The 16,202-nt window shown below is 52.3% G+C and overlaps 1 protein-coding gene across 1 annotated transcript in view; it reads right to left on the bottom strand.

The window, feature by feature from the left end:
* Positions 1-348: 348 nt before the first annotated feature.
* Positions 349-16,202, bottom strand: part of efhd2 (EF-hand domain family, member D2) — a 33,104-nt gene continuing 17,250 nt past the window's right edge. The window contains exons 2-4 of the mRNA XM_038821698.1: positions 6,238-6,385; positions 2,431-2,565; positions 349-527 (exon numbers count right to left, since the gene is read on the bottom strand). Of these exons, the coding sequence (XP_038677626.1) occupies positions 396-527; positions 2,431-2,565; positions 6,238-6,385 (415 nt within the window). The 3' untranslated portion in view covers positions 349-395. The remainder of the gene's footprint in view (positions 528-2,430; positions 2,566-6,237; positions 6,386-16,202) is intronic.

Below are 16,202 nucleotides of genomic sequence, written 5' to 3'. Positions count from 1 at the left end.
TCCCATCCCCCTGGGGGATATCTTCACTCGATGCAATTAAAAAAACACATTGGTTGGGATTGCCTCATTGCCAGCACCATCCCAATAATGAGTATGTATTATCGCAAAAGGTAAAGTCCCCGAGTAGAATGGGCCTCTAGGGGGAAGAGTAACTAGAACTGACCGACAGCTCTGTCCACCTGAGTTGGTCATTATGGTCACCTCAGGTCTACTCGGAAATCCACTCTTTCCACCACCCCCTTCTTTAAAAATTCAATTAGTCGGTCTCCTCTGTCTTTGCTAAGATTCGGGAGGATTAGAAGCAGGATTCTCTGATGCCACCAACACCCCGTGACCCCGAAACCCCCCCCCCCCCCCCCCTCCGCCCGCCGTGCATTCCCGGCGGGAATATGGCTTTACTTGAATGCTGACTGCAGCTCCTTGAAGGCCGCCTGCTTCTGCTTTTTCTGCTCAGCCTGCTTCTTCTTTTCCTCCTGTTCCTCCTTGATCTCCTGCTCGAATCGATTCGCATCACTGATGGCCATAAGCTGCGGAGGAAACGCACCTTTCATCATCAGATCAAAGTGCGATGACCGCCAGGGCCCTCCGTCACCAGAGTACCGGAGCTGCTTCGTGCTGAGCGCAGCCCACACACCGAGGGAACACCTCAATCCACGTCTTTAAAATATCCAACTGGGTAAATAAACCAGCTATTTCTAATACATTATATTTATAGCATTGTATCAGGCCACTGGGCTCTCTACAGAAATAGGGAGGTCATGCTTCAGTTGTACAGGGCACAGGTCAGACCACATCTGGAGTGTACTGTTCTATGTTCTATTGTGCACAGTATTGGCCGCCTTATTTAAGGAAGGATGTAATTGAGTTGGAAGCAATTCAGAGACGGTTTACTGGAGTCACACCTGGAATGGGCGGGTTGCCTTATGAGGAAAGACTGGACAGGCTAGGCTTGCACCCACTGGAGTTTAGAAGAGTAAGAGGGGACTTGATTAAAACATATAAAATCCGGGAGGGGGGAGGGGCGGCATGTGGCGCAGTGGTTAGCACTGGGACTGTGGCGCTGAGGACCAGGGTTCTATCCCAGCTCTGGGTCACTGTCCGTGTGGAGTTTGCACATTTTCCCCGTGTCTGCGTGGCTCTCACCCCCACAACCCAAAGATGTGTAGGTTAGGTGGATTGGCCACGCTAAAAAAAACAGATAAAATCCTGAGGGGGTCTTGACAGGGCGGATGTGGAGAGAATGCTCCCTCTAGTGGGAGAATCTAGAACTAGGGGTCACTTTAAAAATAAGGGGTAATTTAAGACAGAGATGAGGTGCAGCTCTCTCTCTCTCTCACACAGAGGGTTGAGTGTCTTTGAAACTCTCCTCCTGCAAAGGTGGTGAAGCAGAAGACACAATTTAACTAAAAAAAAAAGAAAAGAGTCCGTTTGGGTGGGAATGGAGGGGTCGTTCCTGGCGCTAATGACCACGAACGACACTTCTTTACCCGACCCCTGGCAGGTAAACGCCTGCCAAGCGGAGCGCCTCAGTGCAGGAAGAGATCAGGGCACCATCTCTACCCCCCAGACGCAACCCCCTCCCCCCGCAGGGCATCTCCAGGCCCAATCCCTGGTGTGAGCTATATTCCAACCTGGCACCTTGGCAATGCCAGCCTTGCACAGCCAGGGTGCCCAGGTGACACTACAAGGGTGCTGGATTGGCAGTACCAAGGTGCCTGGGTGGCACCAGCCGTGCCAAGGTGCCAGCCTGACCAGTAGCCAATCACCTGGGACCCCTCCCCCAACCCAAGCGCCGCTGTGCCTGGTCCCTGTTTGTGGGGAGCAGTGCTGACCAGCACCCAGCTGGGGTCAGCGAGGCCGATAGATGCCGGGTGGGGCAGTTAGATTAACACAGCAAGTGGGTTTTTAAACTCACTGTACCATGCGGGACAGTGTCCGGCCACATCCCGTCCCCATTCCGGCGGGATGCTGCCAGTAAATTGCGCCCAGAGTCTTTGAATAATTTTAAGGCAGCGATGGATAGATTCTTGGTCAGCAAGGTGGGGGTGAGGGTACGGGGGGGGGGGGGGGGGGGGGGGGGGGAAAGAGGATAGAGGATAGGTATCGGGAGTGAGGTTATTGGGAGTGGGCGGGATGCAGATTTAAGGTTACTGCTAGATCAGCCATGATCTTATTAAATGGCAGAGCAGGCTGGAGAGGCTGAACGCCTAGTCCCGCTCCCCGTTTGTAAGTAAACATGAGGGAGAAAGGACTAGAAGGATATACAGATGGGATGAGATGCTGTACGGTAGTGAGCAGGATTGTGTGGCGCGCACAAAGACCAGAATAGGTCAGTTGGGCCCAATGGCCTGTTTTCCATGCTGTAAACGCAACGCACTTTGATACAAACCCTGAAATTGACACAAGCTATCAAACTGTGGCCGTACTTACTTTGGCTTCAAAGAAGGTTTTGGCTCCTTTCACCCCCTCCGTGGAGACATCGATCTCGGACAACTGGGCCAGAACGTGCAAACCGCTGTCCTCGGCCAACTCTCCTGCAGCCGCTTTTCGGAAAATCAGCAGGAACTGTTGAAGGGGAACACGGGAACAGGAAGTCAGTGTCTGTCCAGGAGCAGGGAGCAGGGAGGCTCTGTTACAGCTGAATGGACAAAGCAAGGTGACAGTAATCCAGCCTAGTGTTCCCTGGGTGGCCACAATGCAATGGAGAGAGAAAGAGAGGGTGGTGGCCTAGTGGTATTGTCACTGGACTAGTAATCCAGGAGGTACTGCTCTGGGGACCTGGGTTCAAATCCTACCATGGCAGAAATTCAAGTTGAATGAAAAAATAAATCTGGAATTAAAAGTCTAATGATGACCATGAAACCATCGCCATAATAACCCACCTGGTTCACAAATGTCCCTCCAGTTGACTCTAAAAATGGCTCCCGGTGGTGGTTTTCTTAAGGGCAATTAGGGATGGGCAATAAAAGGATGCCTAGATCCCATGAACGTATGAAAAAGAAAGACTGGTGAAGTCAGGAGATGGTTTATAAATCTGTTTCCAGCGAGTCACTCCAGTCCTCTCCTATGTTGTTCTAAGACGACCTCCCCATGTGTACCTCCCAGATGAGGCTACCGGATTACAATTAGAATACAGCTCTACTGCAACATCCTCCATGAGAATACCAAACTTAAATCATCAGATAATTCAAACTTCAAAAGCACTCAGTTCCTATTTTTGCAGATATTATTTACGATGCCAAATTCAAATTGCTGGGTCAGTTCAAAAGTTTTTTTTTAAAAGCACGAAACAGGACACACAAAAATGTGTTAAAACTTTGGCACAGGCTGGTGCAGTTTTCAAAGTGACCAGGAGAGGGTGCCTTAAGCACAGAGTCAGGTGGACCCCCCCCCCCCCCCCCCCCCCACCCACCCCCCAGTCTCCCTCTCTGGGAATTCATGCCATTTCCTGGAGATTTCTCCACTCCATTGTGAAATGAAATGAAAATCGCTTATTGTCACAAGGGGCTGATTTAGCTCACTGGGCTAAATCGCTGGCTTTTAAAGCAGGCCAAGCAGGCCAGCAGCACGGTTCGATTCCCGTACCAGCCTCCCCGGACAGGCGCCGGAATGTGGCGACTAGGGGCTTTTCACAGTAACTTCATTGAAGCCTACTCGTGACAATAAGCGATTTTCATTTCATTTCAAGTAGGCTTCAAATTAAGTGACTGTGAAAAGCCCCTAGTCGCCACATTCCGGTGTTGGGTTTGATGTCACAGGTACGACCCAAATGGCCACTGGCCGCAACTCCCCCTCCCCGTCCCCCCCCATGCTTTTAACACAACCAAACGGAAGTTAACCTTGATGATGGGGGGGGGGGGGGGGGGGGGGGGGCGATAGTAGGGACATTGTTACAGTGAACAACATAATGTCGCAGCCACTTTCTGTCACCACTATTGAAAATTATTCTGTTTTAAACAGAATGACACGGTTCGGGCTGCCAAGAATCCAAGATATGTTTACTGAACAGATTGTTCCACTCACACTGCCTTCACAAAACAGGCCAACGTCCTGGAACTCGCACCATAACAGCACCATGAGTGTACCTGCACCACATGGACTGCTCACCCCATGGAGATAGAACTGCCCCTTTAAACTGGAATAAATTAAGGGCAATACACCGAGGAAGCTGGGAAGAGCTAAATAGTTTGTGCGCTCTTGGGAACTGCCTTCCTAAACCCCAATCTTATCACCTCACTCACATTCTTTGAAGCCCAATGTCTTTGGCCAGGTTTAGGGAATCGGTTTGAATCTCTCCTTCACTAGCCTGGCCTCCGCTCACCCCCATCCCGCCTTGCCATTAGAAATGCTGTTGGTGTGCAAGTTGCTGTTGTACACCATACATCAATTAACCCAGTAATCAAGGCCAGACATCACGCTAACCAACCCAGTAACCAATGCTTCTCCATCACATTAACTAACTCAGTGACCAGGGCTTGTACATCACATTAACTAACTCAGTAACCGGGGCTTGTACATCACATTAACTAACTCAGTAACCGGGGCTTGTACATCACATTAACTAACTCAGTGACCAGGACTTGTACATCACATTAACTAACTCAGTAACCGGGGCTTGTACATCACATTAACTAACTCAGTGACCAGGACTTGTACATCACATTAACTAACTCAGTAACCGGGGCGTGTACATCACATTAACTAACTCAGTGGCCGGGGCTTGTACATCACATTAACTAACTCAGTGACCGGGGCTTGTACATCACATTAACTAACTCAGTGACCGGGGCTTGTACATCACATTAACTAACTCAGTATCCGGGGCTTGAACATCACATTAACTAACTCAGTAACTGGGACGGCATGGTGGCACAGTGGTTAGCACTGCTGCCTCATGGCGCCGAGGACCCGGGCTCGATCCCAGCCCCGGGTCATTCTCTCTGGGTTTGCGTGGGTCTCACCCCCACAACCTACAGATGTGCAGGCTAGGTGGATTAGCCATGCAAAATTGCCCCTTAATTGGATAAAAAGAATTGGGTTCTCTAAACTTACTTTTTAAAACAACGAACTCAGAAACCGGAGCATATACATCACATTAACTAACTCAGTAACCTGGGTCCGTACATCAAATTAACTAACCCTGTAACCGGGGCTTGTATATCACATTAACTAACCTAGTAACTGGGGCCTGTAGATCATGTTAACTAACCCAGTAACTGGGGCCTGTACATCATTTAAACTAGCCCAGTACAATAACCAGACATCACATTAACTAACCCAGTATCTAGGACCTGTATATCACATTAATTAACCCAGTAAATGGGGCCAGTACATCACGTTAACTAACCCAGTAACTGGGGCTTGTACATCACACTAACTAACCCATTAACATGGGCCTGCAGATCACATTAACTGACTCAGTAACCAGGGCCTGTACATCACATTAACTAACCTAGTAACCGGGGCCTGTATTTCACGTTAACTACCCCAGTAACTGGGGCCTGTACATCACTTTAACTAACCCAGGAACCGGGCTCTCGACATCATGTTAACTAACCAAGTGACTGGGGCGTGTACATCATGTTAACTAACCCAGTAATCGGGGCCTGTACATCATGTTAACTAGCTCAGTAACTGGTGCCTCTAAAATAAGTAAACTAGCTCAGTAATAGGGGCCCATTCATCACATTAACTAACCCAGTAACTGGGACTTGTACATCACATTAACTAACTCAGTAACTGATGCCTGTAGATCACATTAACTAAACCAGTAATCAGGCCCTATAGATCAAGTTAACTAACTCAATAACCAGGGCCTGTACATCACATTAACCGATTCAGTAACTGGGGCTGGTACATCATGTAAACCAGCACAGTAACTGGAGCTTAACTCAGTAACTAGGACCTGTATATCACATTAACTAACCCAGTAACTAGGACCGGTATATCACATTAACTAACCCAGTAACTAGGACCGGTATATCACATTAACTAACCCAGTAACTAGGACCTGTATATCACATTAACTAACCCAGGAGTACTCATAGATGAGGGTTAACCCTAGTTGGTTGAAGCTGACTGATGGTTTAACGTGCTCTAATAATGTAACTTGCCCAAAGAAAGCCTTGTCCTGTCGCGTGTTTGATAATTGACATTTGCGTATATCTGTATTAAGCATTCTCTACGAATATGAGCTTACTGTGTGAACCTCCCTCAGTTTCCAATGCACCCAATTACCTCTCGGAAGCTGAGTTTTCCATCAAAATCCTCATCCACCTCCTTGATCATATTCTTCAGTCCGAGGTGAGTCTGTGGAGCTTCCAGTTTCTCCATCATTAGTTTCAGTTCCATTAGGTCGATGAATCCGTCCTTCCCAGCATCATACCTGCCAGAGTCAAAGATAAACCACATCAAAAAGGCCAGAGGCTGTGTGAGGGGCTGGGCCGGGCCACAGGGCTGGTCAACCTCCTCACTGAATAACCTTTCCTGTGAGACCCACATGGAATTACACAGCGCAGGAGCAGGGCCATTCGGCCCCACAACAGCTGACCTATATGGATGTTTATGCTAAACTTGAGCCTCCGCCCACCCTTCTTCATATAATAATAATAATCTTTATTGTCACAAGTAGGCTCACAGTAACATTCAACGAAGTTACTGTGAAATGCCCCTAGTCGTCACATTACGGCGCCTGTTCGGGTACAGGGAGGGAGAATTCAGAATGTCCAAATTACCCAACAGCACGTCTTTCAGGACTTGTGGGAGGAAACCGGAGCACCCGGAGGAAACCCACGCAGACACGGGGAGAACGTGCAGACTCTGCACAGACAGTGACCCAAGCTGGGAATTGAACCTGGGACCTGGGCGCTGTGAAGCAACAGTGCTAACCATTGTGTTACCACGCCACCCATCTCACCTATCAACACAAACTTTGTCATACATGTGTCTATCTTCCCCTTAAGTGCATCCTATACCATTCCCCTCAACCACTCCCTGCCGTAGCGAGTTCCTCGCCACCCCATGCATAAGATGATTCTCCTGAATTCCCCACTGGACCAATTAATCATTATCCAATATCGATGGCACAACTTATGGACTCCACCACGAGTGGAAACCATTTCTCCCTGTTAATCTGATCAAACCTCTTCATGAGTTTGAAGACTCCAATTAGGTCCAATTTCAGTGTGGAGCCCCAACCTGTTCATCTCATATTGCCCTCACATTCCAGACAAGCTTTTAGCATCTGAACAACACACTTTGGGGATGTGCTGTGCAGATCCCTATCAATCTGCCAGAACATTGCCGTCTTTTCAAGCAATTTACCCGACCGGCCCCACACAATCTTCCTTCAGCGTGTGTCCTCACTGCATCGAGGCTGAGAACTCAATGCAGTTCCCACTCAAGTTATAGCTTCTTCTTGTTAAGATATTGTAAAACCCTTTTCGTCTGCCCTGTGTTCTCCTGTTTATCCCCACCCTACTGCCTGCCTTCTGGCTAAGCTGCTACAACGTTGCTACGCCATCTGGCATTTCTGTTTAACCTACAGATTTTAGGCAGAGTTGAAATCCACCATCATGATGGGCCAAGCCAAGACATTCCCTTTAGGTTCTGTGGTAGAACCGGTGATGATGATTTGATAGACTTGGCTAGCAGCCAATTGGGAAATGTACAATTTCCTATTGGGGCTTGTGATTGGTGGGGCCAGACAGAAAGTTCCAGGAGGAAGGAGAATCTTGTGAAGAGTGCCATGTTTTGGGAAGAGATCCAGGCACGAGGCAGGTTTTAAATCTTTCTCTCTGCCTGCTGATTTAAAGAACTTTCTGCAACCTACATTTTCAGATTAGATACATGATTAGGAGATTGCTGGCTACAAAGAGCTACGTCGGCAGCAAAGAACAATCTCGTAACTATTAATCCCTTTTTCAAAGAACAAAGAAAAGTACAGCACAGGAACAGGCCCTTCAGCCCTCCAAGCCTGCGCTGACCATGCTGCCCGTCTAAACTAAAATCTTCTACACTTCCTGGGTCCGTATCCCTCTATTCCCATCCTATTCATGTATGTGTCAAGATGCCCCTTAAATGTCACTATCGTCCCTGCTTCCATCGCCTCCTCCGGCAGCGAGTTCCAGGCACCCACTACCCTCTGTGTAAAAAAACATGCCTCGTACATCTCCTCTAAACCTTGCCTCTCGCACCTTAAACCTATGCCCCCGAGTAATTGACCCCTCTACTGTGGGAAAAAGTCTCTGCCTATCCACTCAGTCTATCCCCCTCATAATTTTGTACACCTCTATCAGGTCGCCCCTCAACCTCCGTCGTTCCAGTGAGAACAAACCGAGTTTATTCAACTGCTCCTCATAGCTAATGCCCTCCATACCGGGCAACATCCTGGTAAATCTCTGCTGCACCCTCTCCAAAGCCTCCACATCCTTCTAGTAGTGTGGCGACCAGAATTGAACACTACACTCCAAGGCCTAAGGTTCTATACAGCTGCAACATGACTTGCCAATTTTTATACTCAATGCCCCGGCCAGTGAAGGCAAGCATGCCGTATGCATTCTTGACTACCTTCTCCACCTGTGTTGCCCCTTTCAGTGACCTGTGGGCCTGTACACCAAGATCTCTCTGACTGTCAATACTCTTGAGGGTTCTACCATTCACTATATATCCCCTACCTGCATTAGACTTTCCAAAATGTTTAACCCTTTCCCCCTCCGTCCCAGTCGTGTGTGTCTGTCTTGTGTGTCTGGGTGGAGGGTGGGTTTTGGGATTAGGTAGATTGTTAACATTTTTAAACTTATAAATCCGGTGTCTGCAACACATTGCAGAAGTCTAGGGGCAAAATCTTGATAAGTTAAAAATTATTGGTTAATTAATTATTGTCATGACTGTGGGTGAGCGCGTGGTCAATTCCGGCCCCTCTTGACACTGTTATGGGCCAGGGTTTAGAGAACCCCAAAGTGTATCATGGAGTTCACCTGACCCACAACTTTTAATAGATTGTGGTATGGGGAGCACATGGCCCACTCTACAGGTGTGGTACAGCAGAAATGGAAAAGTATTCTTTAAAGCAAAACAATGTTTATTCTATAAACTCAAGTTAACCTTTTTAAAACATACAGTGAACATCTTAGCAACCATCAATTCAAATACAACCCCCAAAGAATACAACACTAAGTAATCCTTTAAGCTTTCCTTTTAACATCCATAAGACTTAAAACACCTTTCAACAGAAGCACATCAGGTTAAAGTCATTACTGTTATTAGTTTTAAATCACCAGGATCGATTTGCAGTCTTTAGATAACAGAGAGACTCTAATACACCTTCTGGCTGTGGCTGCAGCTATCCAGCTCTGAAAATGAAACTAAAACACACCCTGCAGCAAACAGACTAAAACAAAAGTAAAAAGCTGACAGACAGCCGAGCTCCACCCACTCTCTGACCTCACTGCAGTAATAAGCACCCATTTCTTAAAGGTACATTTCTTAAGCACTCATTTCTTAAAGGTACTCGCACATGACAACATGGGGTCGCAACATAAGTGAATTAAACTAACAAACTATTTATTAATAACAAGAGGAAAAGATGAATATATGAAGTAATAACAGAACAATGATCTAACAATCTACCTAGTCCCAAAATACATTGGTTTAATTGACGTCCAGGCCTGTGCGAATATCACAACCCTGAGTGAATTTCTGGGAATTGCTAATTGCTCATGCAACACGGAAGTAGTTTTCATATCACACCAGGCCTCAGGAACAGTGGTATTCCTCACTTAGTCCCCTCGGTCTCCACCTCATCTTACAAACCATAGGCTCCTAAAACACAACCATGGAGTCACCGAACCCACCCCTTCATTTACCTGAGCTTCTCTGCTGTTGCCCTTAGGCTTGCTGCTGTCTTTGGCTCAGCTCTCACCTACATTCTGAGCGAGGTATATTTAAAAAGAATACCAGGAGGGTGACTGACTGTTGGGGGGGACTGGAGGTCGGGTTGCAGTGGGCGGATTTCAACAGAAGCTGTTGGAGCAGATATCTCCCATGCCAAAACACATCCACCGCCCACAGTAACACCAGACAACAGGAAATTATTGATCATATTTGTCCCCTAACACATCCAAAATTGGTGCTTCCCTCCTTTTACCCATGACCACACAGACACGCGTGCACATACGTGCGCACACACACACACACACACAAAGCGTGCGGACACACGTGCGCACCAAAAGACATAAGCGCGTGTGCACATAGGCACATGCTCACAAGGACACATGTGTGCATGCACGCACACACACACACACACACACACACACACACACACACACACGTGTGCACACACACACACGCGCACACACACGTATACACTCACACACGTGTGCACACACTATTTGATGCCTCCCCATCAGAGGGACCTGTCCATCTCCTTGTCTCTGGCTTGTTCCCTCCAACCACATTCCAATGCACAGTCTGATTCTGAGTCCAGGCATGTCCCTGCTAATTTCCTCACTGTGCGTCACCACAGTTTCCTGAGCTAATCTCAGCTGACTGCAGTTAAATATACAGGCACCCTGCTTTTCAATGTCTGCAGAATGTACAGGTCTGAGCAAAGCTTTTGAACAAACACATCCAAATTCTGCAGGAGGCATTCAGAGCATTGTTTTCGGATCATTAATTATCCAGATGGATTTTCAGGAATCCAAAGGAGCAAAATGAGAAAAAAGGAAGAAAAAGGGTGAGGGAACGAGGAAGTGAGGGAATGCACGAGGGAGGGAATGCACGAGGGAGGGAATGCACGAGGGAGGGAATGCACGAGGGAGGGAATGCACGAGGGAGGGAATGCACGAGGGAGGGAATGCACGAGGGAGGGAATGCACGAGGGAGGGAATGCACGAGGGCGGGAATGCACGAGGGAGGGAATGCACGAGGAGGGAATGCACGAGGGAGGGAATGCACGAGGGAGGGAATGCACGAGGGAGGGAATGCACGAGGGAGGGAATGCACGAGGGAGGGAATGCACGAGGGAGGGAATGCACGAGGGAGGGAATGCACGAGGGAGGGAATGCACGAGGGAGGGAATGCACGAGGGAGGGAATGCACGAGGGAGGGAATGAACGAGGGAGGGAATGAACGAGGGAGGGAATGAACGAGGGAGGGAATGAACGAGGGAGGGAATGAACGAGGGAGGGAATGAACGAGAGAGGGAATGAACGAGAGAGGGAATGAACGAGAGAGGGAATGAACGAGAGAGGGAATGAACGAGAGAGGGAATGAACGAGAGAGGGAATGAACGAGAGAGGGAATGAACGAGAGAGGGAATGAACGAGAGAGGGAGGGAGTGAATGAGAGAGGGAGGGAGGGAATGAGAGAGGGAGGGAGGGAATGAGAGAGGGAGGGAGGGAATGAGAGAGGGAATGAAGGAAGGAGGGAGTGAAGGAGGGAGGGAGTGAAGGAGGGAGGGGAATGAAGGAGGGAGGGAATGAAAGAGGGAGGGAATGAGGGAGGGTGCGAGGGAGGGAGGGTGCGAGGGAGGGAGGGTGCGAGGGAGGGAGGGTGCGAGGGAGGGAGGGTGCGAGGGAGGGAAGGGTGCGAGGGGAGGGAGGGTGCGAGGGAGGGAGGGTGCGAGGGAGGGAGGGTGCGAGGGAGGGAGGGTGCGAGGGAGGGAGGGTGCGAGGGAGGGAGGGTGCGAGGGAGGGAGGGTGCGAGGGAGGGAGGGTGGCGAGGGGAGGGGGTGCGAGGGAGGGAGGGTGCGAGGGAGGGAGGGTGCGAGGGAGGGAGGGTGCGAGGGAGGGAGGTGTGCGAGGGAGGGAGGGTGCGAGGGAGGGAGGGTGCGAGGGAGGGGAGGGTGCGAGGGAGGGAGGGTGCGGGAGGGAGGGTGCGAGGGAGGGAGGGTGCGAGGGAGGGAGGGTGCGAGGGAGGGAGGGTGCGAGGGAGGGAGCGTGTCCGAGGGAGGGAGGGTGCGAGGGAGGGAGTGGGTGCGAGGGAGGGAGAGGGTGCGAGGGAGGGAGGGTGCGAGGGAGGGAGGGTGCGAGGGAGGGAGGGTGCGAGGGGAGGGAGGGTGCGAGGGAGGGAGGGTGCGAGGGAGGAGGGTGCGAGGGAGGGAGGGTTGCGAGGGAGGGAGGGTGCGAGGGAGGGAGGGTGCGAGGGAGGGAGGGTGCGAGGGGGGGAGGGTGCGAGGGAGGGAGGGTGCGAGGGAGGGAGGGTGCGAGGGAGGGGGAGGGGTGCGAGGGAGGGAGGTGTGCGAGGAGGAGGGAGGGTTGCGAGGGAGGGAGGGTGCGAGGGAGGGAGGGTGGGAGGGAGGGAGGGTGCGAGGGAGGGAGGGTGCGAGGGAGGGAGGGGTGCGAGGGAGGGAGGGTGCGAGGGAGGGAGGGTGCGAGGGAGGGAGGGTGCGAGGGAGGGAGGGTGCGAGGGAGGGAGGGTGCGAGGGAGGGCGGGTGCGAGGGAGGGAGGGTGCGAGGGAGGGAGGGTGCGAGGGAGGGAGGGTGCGAGGGAGGGGAGGGTGCGAGGGAGGGAGGGTGCGAGGGAGGGAGGGTGCGAGGGGGGAGGGGTGCGAGGGAGGGAGGGTGCGAGGGAGGGAGGGTGCGAGGGAGGGTGCGAGGGAGGGTGCGAGGGAGGGTGCGAGGGAGGGTGCGAGGGAGGGTGCGAGGGAGGGTGCGAGGGAGGGTGCGAGGGAGGGGTGCGAGGGAGGGTGCGAGGGAGGTGCGAGGGAGGGTGCGAGGGAGGGTGCGAGGGAGGGTGCGAGGGATGGGTGCGAGGAGGGTGAGAGGGAGGGGCGAGGGAGGGTGCGAGGGAGGGTGCGAGGGAGGGTGCGAGGGAGGGAGCGAGGGAGGGGGAGGGGCGGTGCGAGGGAGGGTGCGGGGAGGGAGGGTGCGAGGGAGGGTCGAGGGAGGGTGCGAGGGGGTGCGAGGAGGGTGCGAGGGCGGGTGCGAGGGAGGGTGCGAGGAGGGTGCGAGGAGGGTGCGCGGGAGGGTGCGAGGGAGGGTGCGAGGGAGGGGCGAGGGAGGGGAGGGTGCGAGGGAGGGTGCGAGGGAGGGTGCGAGGGTGCGAGGGAGGGTGCGAGGGAGGGTGCGAGGGAGGGGGAGGGAGGGTGCGAGGGGTGCGAGGGAGGGTGCGAGGGAGGGTGCGAGGGAGGGTGCGCAGGGAGGTGCGAGGGAGGGAGCGAGGGAGGGGAGCGAGGGAGAGGGAGCGGGGAGCGAGGGAGGGAGCGAGGGAGGGTGCGGGGAGGGTGCGAGGGGGGTGCGCGGGAGGGTGCGAGGGGGGTGCGAGGGAGGGAGAGAGGGAGGGAGCGAGGGAGGGAGGGAGGGTGCGAGGGAGGGTGCGAGGAGGGTGCGAGGGAGGGTGCGAGGGAGGGTGCGAGGGAGGGTGCGAGGGAGGGTGCGAGGGAGGGTGCGAGGGAGGGTGCGAGGGAGGGTGCGAGGGAGGGTGCGAGAGAGTGTTTGAGAGAGAGTGTGAGAGAGAGTGTGAGAGAGAGTGTGAGAGAGTGTGAGAGGAGTGTGAGAGGGTGAGAGGGTGTGAGTAGGGGGAGAGAGAGGGGAGAGTGAGTGTGAGGAGCGTTGTGAGAGAGAGTGTGAGAGAGAGTGTGAGAGAGAGTGTGAGAGAGAGTGTGAGAGAGTGTGAGAGAGTGTGTGAGAGGAGAGAGGGGGGGAAGGGAGGGAGAGACTGAAAGACAGATGGAGCGTGAGTGGTGTAATCTGTTCCCTCACTAACGGTCTTTGGGACACTTGTTCCATCACAAATTTTATAATGTGGCTGCACAGTGGTTAGCACTGCTGCCTCACAGCGTCAAGGATGCTGGTCACTCTCCGTGTGGAGTTTGCACGTTCTCCCCGTGTCTGCGTGGGACTCACCCCCACAACCCAAAGATGTGCAGGGTAGGTGGATTAGCCACGCTAAATTGCCCCTTCATTCTAAATTGAACCAAAAATAATAATTTTATAATGCATCTCATCAGATAGGTGGAGGGCATCGTCAGCTTCTGAGCAGCAAGGCTTATGATCAGTGATAAGAATTAATTAATCAATAGTCAAATGGTCTCCAACATGACTCCAATGCACTCACTCAATCCATCAGATGCCCCAATGCACCATAGACTGGGGAGGGGGTATTGAGGAAGTACTTCTCTCCATACCCTTGGCTAGGATCTGGCGAGTACAAGCAGTCTCAGGGAACAGCTGTGACGGGGATGGCCGACGGGATGGGGGGAGAATGGGGGCATGAAGGGGGTCAGTTATTGAATTACAAAATATGGTGCAGACCATCTCCATCATGGAGAGACAGAGAGCGAGAGCGAGGTGAGCTGGGTGAGGCAGAAGGCACTAATCAGGTTCCTCTGCAACAGAAAGGGCCCTGCCCTTTCCCTCTCTCCCTCAGTTATTCCTCCTGATTTTTTGTTCCTTATGCCAATTTCCCCTCACTATTCCACCTCTCACCAGAATGCGTGCAGGTGCCTTGTCCCAACACATACTAACCCAGAGAGTAAGTGGCGACACGTCTACTCGATGGTGGGAGGAATCACTGCTCATCCCAATCCAGCCTGCCACTCTCCTTGCAAATTTTGCAATTGTCTCTGAAGCCTGCGGCCCATACTTTTCACATCTCACTTGCTGTGAGTGTGACCGTGCCAAACCCGACATGGCCAAGGTGGTACAGTGGTCAGCACTGCTGCCCAACAGCGTCAGGGATCTGGGTTCAATTCCGGCCTTGGGTGACTGTCTGTGTGGAGTTTGCACTTTCTTCCTGTTGTCTCCTCCGGGTGCTCCGGTTTCCTCCCACAGTCCAAAAACGTGCAGGTAGGTGGATTTGCCATGATAAAATTGCTCCTTAGTTTTCAGGGGTGTGCGGGTTAGGTGGGGTTATATGGCTAGGGCCAGGGAGTGGGCCTAGCTGGGATGCTCTTTCAGAGGGTCAGTGCAGACATGATGGGCCGAATGGCTTCCTTCTGCACTGTCGGTAATCTATGTCAGTCACCTCCCCCATTGGGTTGCAAGCACACGTGTGTGTAGATGGGTTGGTTCGAGGCCCAGGTAAGGATTGCAGTGTGGGCCCCAGGATCAGACAGTCTGTCAGCTATGTTGCCATGGACACGGGGCCCACTGACTCAGGTTTTTCACACACAGTTTCTGGCAGCTCTGCCAGGGAAGAGTTAAAATGAAGCTTTTAAAAAAATACTATTTGGCGTTGGGGAGCTAAACTTGAGGTGGAAGTGTTGCAAGATGAAAAGAGGAAAGAGGAAGCCATTGGGTGAAAAGTTCCTCTTCCCTTCATCAGCAATGAGATTAAATGATGTTAGTTCCTCATGAAGCTGGGCTTTATTTCTTCTGAGGGCTGGATGTGGGGTGGCAGTGACAGTCAGGAATGACAGCCAGTGCTGGCGTATTCATGGTTATCATTGGGCATCTTATACTAAATGGGTTTTCACTCTCCTTGGGTAACCTATGCAAATGGGCCTTCTTCATTGGTGGAACCCAACCACCGAGAGGTATCAGGCTATTGCACTAATGGAAGCATCACTTTGCCCCCCCCCCCCGCCCCCACCCCCATTATTCTAACAGTGCTGAAGCTCAGTGGGGGACGGGTTCCTCGGCCGCCACCAGTCCTCCGGCACCTTGGCCATTCTTTGTCTCGGGGGGGGGGGGGGGGGGGGGGGGGGGGGGGGCAGGAGTCCGAATTGCGACCGGAAACAATCCAGCAAGAAATCTCTGGATCTGCTCACTCCACCGTGTTACGGCGTAGACCGAGCGAGGCTGCGATTCTCCTCCTCCTCCCCCTGTCGAATAGACTGCCGCTGTTTATTCTCTAGGCTCGCTTGTGTGGCAAATGGAGGCACGGGGCACGTTACCGGTGAACGGCTGGCATCACTGGAACCCAGGCCTGAGTCAGTCCTTCAGTGAAACGAATTGGCACCAAAAGTGTCGGGAGGGTAGCGGCGTCGGAATGATGGGAAGCCCCCCCACCCCCCCCAAATGAGTATAGGGGCCACCCTTGCCACCGACACAGACTTGCCCTTCCTCTGCACTGGGAACGTGATCAACGCCGGGTTTCCTGGCCACGCTTTTAGCGAAGAATGGGAATGGAAAACCCAGGGATATAGGCCGGGAAGTGTGCGGTCAGGCTGGACGGTTGGGAGAGGGGCGAGAAACCAGCCTCATCTCAAACTCAGGACTTCCAACATTTGGCTGGGGAGCGGCTGACTCATTCTCCCC

Source organism: Scyliorhinus canicula, chromosome 16 (genome assembly GCF_902713615.1).
Source record: "Scyliorhinus canicula chromosome 16, sScyCan1.1, whole genome shotgun sequence".
NCBI lineage: Eukaryota > Metazoa > Chordata > Chondrichthyes > Carcharhiniformes > Scyliorhinidae > Scyliorhinus > Scyliorhinus canicula.
Note: the sequence above shows the minus strand (reverse complement) of the source record. Positions and strands in the feature narration are given on the sequence as shown.